The sequence below is a fragment of the Oryctolagus cuniculus genome, chromosome X, assembly GCF_964237555.1.
Source record: "Oryctolagus cuniculus chromosome X, mOryCun1.1, whole genome shotgun sequence".
Classification (NCBI taxonomy): domain Eukaryota; kingdom Metazoa; phylum Chordata; class Mammalia; order Lagomorpha; family Leporidae; genus Oryctolagus; species Oryctolagus cuniculus.
In genome coordinates, this window is record NC_091453.1 from 55116424 (window position 1) to 55122565 (window position 6142).

The following is a 6142-nucleotide window of genomic DNA, read 5'->3' on the forward strand; positions in this document are numbered from 1 at the left end:
GAGACGGTTGTGTCGTTCTCTTCCTGAGACTGACGCATGTCTTCCAGCTCTCCCCCATCTGGTAAGAAGTGGCAGTTGGAGATGCCCCTTGTGCTTAAATGGATGCAAAGGGCAGAAAGCTTGTGGGTGCCAGAAGGTGAGGGGGCATACAACCTACACTACTGGTAGGCAGAGGCGACTTTGAATATGATATCCACTTTTGCTCCAGGGGTGCCTCTTAGAAATTGTTGCTTGCCAGCTCTCTATGGAACTTGGGGAGAGCCAGGAGCACCGTTAGAAACTTTGAGAGGAATCAGGATGAAGAGAGCCAGAATACTAACACCTTAATAGCCTGGCTGCTGAAATAAACTGCGCGGGCAGAGGATCCCATGCACAGCTCCTGCAGGTGTATCGTTCGGTCCGACTCAAGATCCAACACCAGCTGCCTTCAGGATAGCCGTTACAGAGTCCCCAGAGCCATTCTCTGAGGATATGAGCCCTTATTACCTCTGCTGCAGGCCCATCTCTCCCACTCTCCCTACCCCTTGAACTTAACATTGTCCGAGTTACTTTCAAATACTCTGAGGACATTTTACACACTGCCTTTGTCTTCACCAAGTCCTTGCCTCCTTCCCTCCCTTCTTCCAACCTCAGGTTCCACATTAGATGTCACTAAAGCACATTTTGTCCCCATTCCTCTATACCACCTCATCCTGTCCACCACTACCTCTGACCATTTGTCCCCTGCTTGATATCTTTGCATCCTCCTAAGCCCTTTTTGGCCCCCATCACCTTCTCCACTCTCCTTTCCAGCACCTAAAGTCGAGAGTTATTCCTATGGACTCTCATAGCACATCCCCACCACAGCCCAATTTCTTACCTCTATTATACCACTTGTCATAGCATAGTATAATTGCTGGTTTACTCCCATGCCCTGCCCCACTACTTCCCTCTTAAACCTGAGGCCCAGCTGGGCTCTCTTTACCTATCTATTCCCAGCATATAGCACTGTGTTCCAGAGCATGGCAGGTGCTTAATAATGGTTTATGGAATAAATGAGAATATAAGCGTGGTGTCTAATTCATTATGCTTTTTATTTTTCACTACACTCTGGAACAGCAAAACAAATACAGGTAAATGTCAGTCTTTTATATATATATATATATATATATATACACACACAATAGTACACACAAGGGAAGACAACCACAAAGCAGTGTTTTGTATTTGTTTTTGTTGTGTGTTCTGTTATTGTTTAACTCCTGTACCAGATCATTTTACTGCTTATTTCAAAAATATACATATTACCAATACATTTACACAACTATCTGAACTTCAGTACTTAAACAAGACAGGGATGGCAAATGAGAAATTTCATTTATAAACACTGGTCACGAACTTAATTCAAGGGCATATTAAAAGGAAGGAAATACTTTTAGAACTGGAACACAGATAACAAACACAATGTGTATTCCCTAACCCAACTCTCCCCCAACTTCTGATTTGGGCCTCCAGTACCCATTTCCCCAAGGCCCCTTTAACTGTTACCACTCAGGTGAAGTGATACATCTTTCCAGCACTTCACATGGCGCCAAAGAAGAACATGGCAGTTGCCTCAGATCTAGCTCTGGCCTCTTCATCTTCCACAGCTTCTCTATATTGCTCTGGCCAGTCCTGTGGTCGCTTTCTGTAGAGCCTGGCCATGTACTCCAAGGCTTTCATTTTGGTGGTTTCAAGGTGAGCTCGAGGACCCCAGAGAAGCTCATATTCAACTGGGTTAGAGTAGGAAAGAGGCCTGCATTCCAGGTAGCGCTGTCTCATAAGCTTACAGGTGATGGCATGCTTTCTCCCTACATCCACACTAAATCTTCGAAGCAAATTCCACACATTGGACTCTTTGACACGGTTGCCCATCAAGAAGATCAAACCCAGGATTGGCATCACATATTCTTGAGTGGGTCTCCCCAGGCTCTCTAGCATCACTTGCTCTTCTTCTGATTCTGGCTGCTGGACAAGGAGATAGATGTGCTCACTGGTATCAACCTCAATCAGAGAGAACCCATAGAACAGATCAAGGATTAGGGTGGCTCGACTAAGGATATTTGGGAACACATCCTCGAATTCTTTGCCAGTGTGAGCCAATAGCTCATCCTGATGTATAGGAAGCAGCTCTTCAGTGACATTAATGGCCAACTGAACCAAATCATTTGCTTTATCATTCATAGTGTCCTCTGACCAGAACTCTAAGCCAGCAGCCTGGCTTCTTTCTTTGGCTTTGTCGGCTTCCAGGGCCTTGTTATATTCTTCTGGCCAGTTCCAGGGTTCTTCATCATGGGCCTGTGCCACAAACTTCAGGGCTTCCATCTTTGTGATTTCCCTGTGGGCTCTAGAGCCCCACAAGAACTCAAATTCGAGGGGATTAGTGCCATATACAGGCCAGTACTCCAAGAATCGCATGTGCACAAAGTCAGTAGTGAGGAGGTTCCTTGTGTTTCCAAAGAGGTTGTTAACCCTCTGAGGCTCATCCAACACATCAACTTTTAGCAGCAGATCCCAAATGGAGGCCTCCCTTGCCCGGTTGCCATTCAGGAGTATGTGGCCTAGGACCAGGGCCAGGAGACCTGCCTTTGGCATGTCCAGGGACTCTACTAGCCTCTCAGTGGTCTGGGGACCTCGTTTGCTGATTAGGTTGTAGGTGTCAGCCTGAGGATCAAGAACCCTCAGGTTCAACCCAAAGACCCGATCCAAGTGAGCTGAAGCTCGTCTGAGGATTTCAGGGAACTGATCTGAGTATTCTCTGAGAAACTCCAGCATCTCTGATTGCTGGATAGACCCTTCGGTTTGGCTTTTCATTCGCATGAAATTCACCAAAGCAATCGATCTGTCTTCTAGAGGGTCGTGGACCCTGAGCGCCCCCAAACGTCGGGATTGCTCATCAATTAGGACCTCTAGGTCATTTGGGTCCTGTGCAGCCTGGGAAGCGCTGGCACCCTGAGGGTCCTGGGGGGCATCGGAGACTAGCATGGAGGTGGGGGGCCCGGAGATGTTAGTAACCTGCATTTCACCCCGGCCGTCGCTGTAATCTGCGGTGGTCTCTGCGCTGCCGTGGCGCGCATTCTGGCTTACCAGAGACATGGTTCCAGGAGTCAGGAGCAGAAACTGGGAGGTCTGCGATCCGTCGGAGAGAGGACGGTAGGTGTGTTGGCGCCTCGGCGCGAAGCCGAAGCGCGAGACTCGGGAGCGGGGCGGATCAGAAATGAGAGCTGGTAAGAAGAGCGATCTTTCTACATAAGCACTAGACGGCAAAGACCGCAAGCCCGAGCGCTTTTGGCTTTGCCGCAGCCTACGCAGGCGCAATCGGGCTCTGCGACGTGGTGGCCACGCCCCACTCCCAGTCTTCCATTCGCGTCTGCCACCTCTGCCGCGCCGGAGAGGCTGGTAAAGTGGTTGCTGCTGGACTCGAACTTGTTAGAACAGAGAAGTCAAGAAAGGGAGAAACAGAGATAAAGCAAGTGGTTGTTACTGGACTTGGATTCGTTAGAGTAGAAGCTTCAAGAAAGGGGGTGACAGGGATAAAGCCAAGGGATCAAGGGATGAGGATGTTTTCAGTGACACTCCAGTTAAAGTTTTTCTGTGCTAATAGCCAGCAGAGGATTCAGAGAATTGGGAGGAGGATGTTGCTGGGAATTATTTTGTAGATTCATTAATGCATCCACCCACTCCACAGATGTTTCTTGAGCATGTGCCATATGCCAGACACAGTGCTGGGTTTTAGGGGCATATCACAGGATGAACGTAATGATTCTTTGCACGTGACACATTCTTGGGTAGGTCTAAAAAATGGTGAAAAATGATGAGAGCTAACCCTTATGGAGTTCTTTCCAAGCACTGTTTCTGGTGCTTTCATGTTCCTCATACTAAACCATTTAATCCTTTCTGTAAGACAGCAACTCTTTTACATTTTATTTGTTTATTTGCATCTTATTTAGAAAGCAGACAGAGAAAAGAGAGACAGATGGAGAGAGATCTTCCATCTGCTGTGTCACTCCTCACATGCCAACAGCAGCCCCAGCTGGGCCAGGCTGAAGCCAGGAGCACAGAGCTGAGTCAGGTTCTCCTACATGGGTGGCAGGGAGCCAGGTACTTGAACCATCACTGCTGCCTCCCAGAGTGCACATCAGGAGGAAGCTGGATTGGAAATAGAGTAGCTGGGACTCAAACCAGATTCTCTGATACAGAATACTGGTGTCTCAATTAGCAACTTAACTGCATGCCACAAATCTGCCCTGGTAGCTTTATATATTAGTCACGTTTATTATCATCTACTTGAAAGGCAGAAAGAGTGAGAGAGAGTGAGAGCGATTTACTTCCCAAATACCTACAACAGCCAGGGCTGGCCCAAGCTGAAGCCAGGAGCCCAGAACTCCATTCGGGTCTCCTACATTGATGTTTGGAGCCCAAGTACTAGAGCCATCACCTACTGTTTCCTAGGATGCATCAGCAGGAAGCTGGATTGAAAGTGGAATAGACAGGACTTGAACTGGCACATTGTCCAGTATGGGATGCAGTTATCCCAAGAAGTGGCTTAACCCAATGAGCCACAGCACCCACCCCTTGTAGCTACTCTTTATGGTCCTCATTTTACAGATGAGCAAACTGTGTGAAGAAGGTGAATTTACTTGTCTAAAATTGGCCAGAAACAATTGAGAAAGACCAGAGTTTGAACTGTGGTGTCAGAATCTCAAGCATAACTACTCTCTGTTGCACCATCTGACCTTCAATTTATAGCCTTGTTTATTTAAAATGGATCATACAAAATACACGGGAATGAGTGCTCTAATAGAGGGCCAATCAACATATGGTACAAACATTGAAGAAGGAGCAAGCAAGGAACTATAGCTTAATCTGGGTGTCTTGGTGCAGGGGCAATTGCCCAGAAAGGCTCAAAGAGGATTTGATCTCTAAGTGATGAAACGAATGGGAAGGATTTGTGGTTTATAAGAGGATTCTAGCCTAAGGGAACAGCAACAGGAATGGCCCAGAGGTGTCAAGCACAAAATAAGTTTGTAAAACATCCAGTCACCCAGGGTAGCTAGAGCCAGAATATGCTAGGATGGGTGGGAAATGAGAATGAAAGTGACTAGATGGGAAGAATTGGGTTTTCTGTTTCAGAAGGATGTCAGAACTGTTTGGAGCCTCTAAGGGTAGAGATGGCAACATTAGAATAGGGCCTGTTCATTCAGGGGTTTGTTCATGTCTGTGTGCAAGTGCACATGTGTGTTTGGGGATGCATGATGCCAACATTTTGGCCAGGAAGAGGAGTCAGCTTGTTTATTTTCTGCTACCAAAATAGTTGGGCTAAAGCATAGATAGCTGTATCATAGCCCTCAACCGTCAAGGAACTCAGTAGGGCATTGGAAAGAGGAAAAAGAATTATATAGGGTTTGCCATCTTCAGCTACAATTGAAATCCTTCCTTTAATTCTTAGGGGTAATGAATATTGTTCAGTAATCCTGTGCCATGGAATTTGTTCAGAGGCCACTGCTTTCACTCACCTCTCTCATTTTCTACATCCTAAGTGCTTTCTATATTAGCAGAGTAGTTTAGGACTATGGATAAGGCCAAACTGGGCCAAAGAGATCAACGCTAACACAAATGAACATGCACATTCTACAAGGTAGAAGTGGGTGGTGTGTGTGCTATTCATTCCTTGGGAGAATCTCGTGGAAAACAGCACCATGTTTCGAGCTACCACAAAGGTGTGACTGAGGTCAGATCTGTTGGAGTTCCTTGCTCTCGTAGAGCCTATTTCCCAGAAAAGTTTCATGTTATTTGTCGTAGATGGGTACTTCCTATGGCAAATTCAGAGAGGATTTTTAATCTCTCCAGTAATAAACAAAAACAGATAATCTCCCCCTAAAACTCAATTCACAGTTTGTTGTCATTTGAACCTCTTACTACCCTCCCATCTAATAAAGAAACATAATTATCAAATGGCAGCATCTTACCTCTAAAATTACTTCCTGATTCCATTCCATAGCGTTCAAACCCTTAACAAATTGATCCCTACCTGGCACTCTGTTTTCATTTTTAACCCTTGGTACACCCTTCCTTGCTATCTGCTCCCTAGTCACATTGAACTATACTCTTGTCTAAGCCACTT

At 46.2% G+C, this 6142-nt stretch overlaps 1 protein-coding gene across 1 annotated transcript; it reads right to left on the minus strand.

Moving 5' to 3' along the window:
* Window positions 1-1054: 1054 nt before the first annotated feature.
* On the minus strand, window positions 1055-5387 carry MAGEE2 (MAGE family member E2). Its single transcript, XM_017337834.3, has one exon. The coding sequence runs from the start codon at window positions 3112-3114 to the stop codon at window positions 1561-1563; it is 1554 nt and encodes a 517-aa protein (XP_017193323.2). The 5' UTR covers window positions 3115-5387; the 3' UTR covers window positions 1055-1560.
* Between the last annotated feature and the right edge of the window lie 755 nt (window positions 5388-6142).

Bases quoted from the DNA above. Each gene is read 5' to 3' on its own strand.
- MAGEE2 (XM_017337834.3), bottom strand. From the start codon at position 3,114: ATGTCTCTGGTAAGCCAGAATGCGCGCCACGGCAGCGCAGAGACCACC.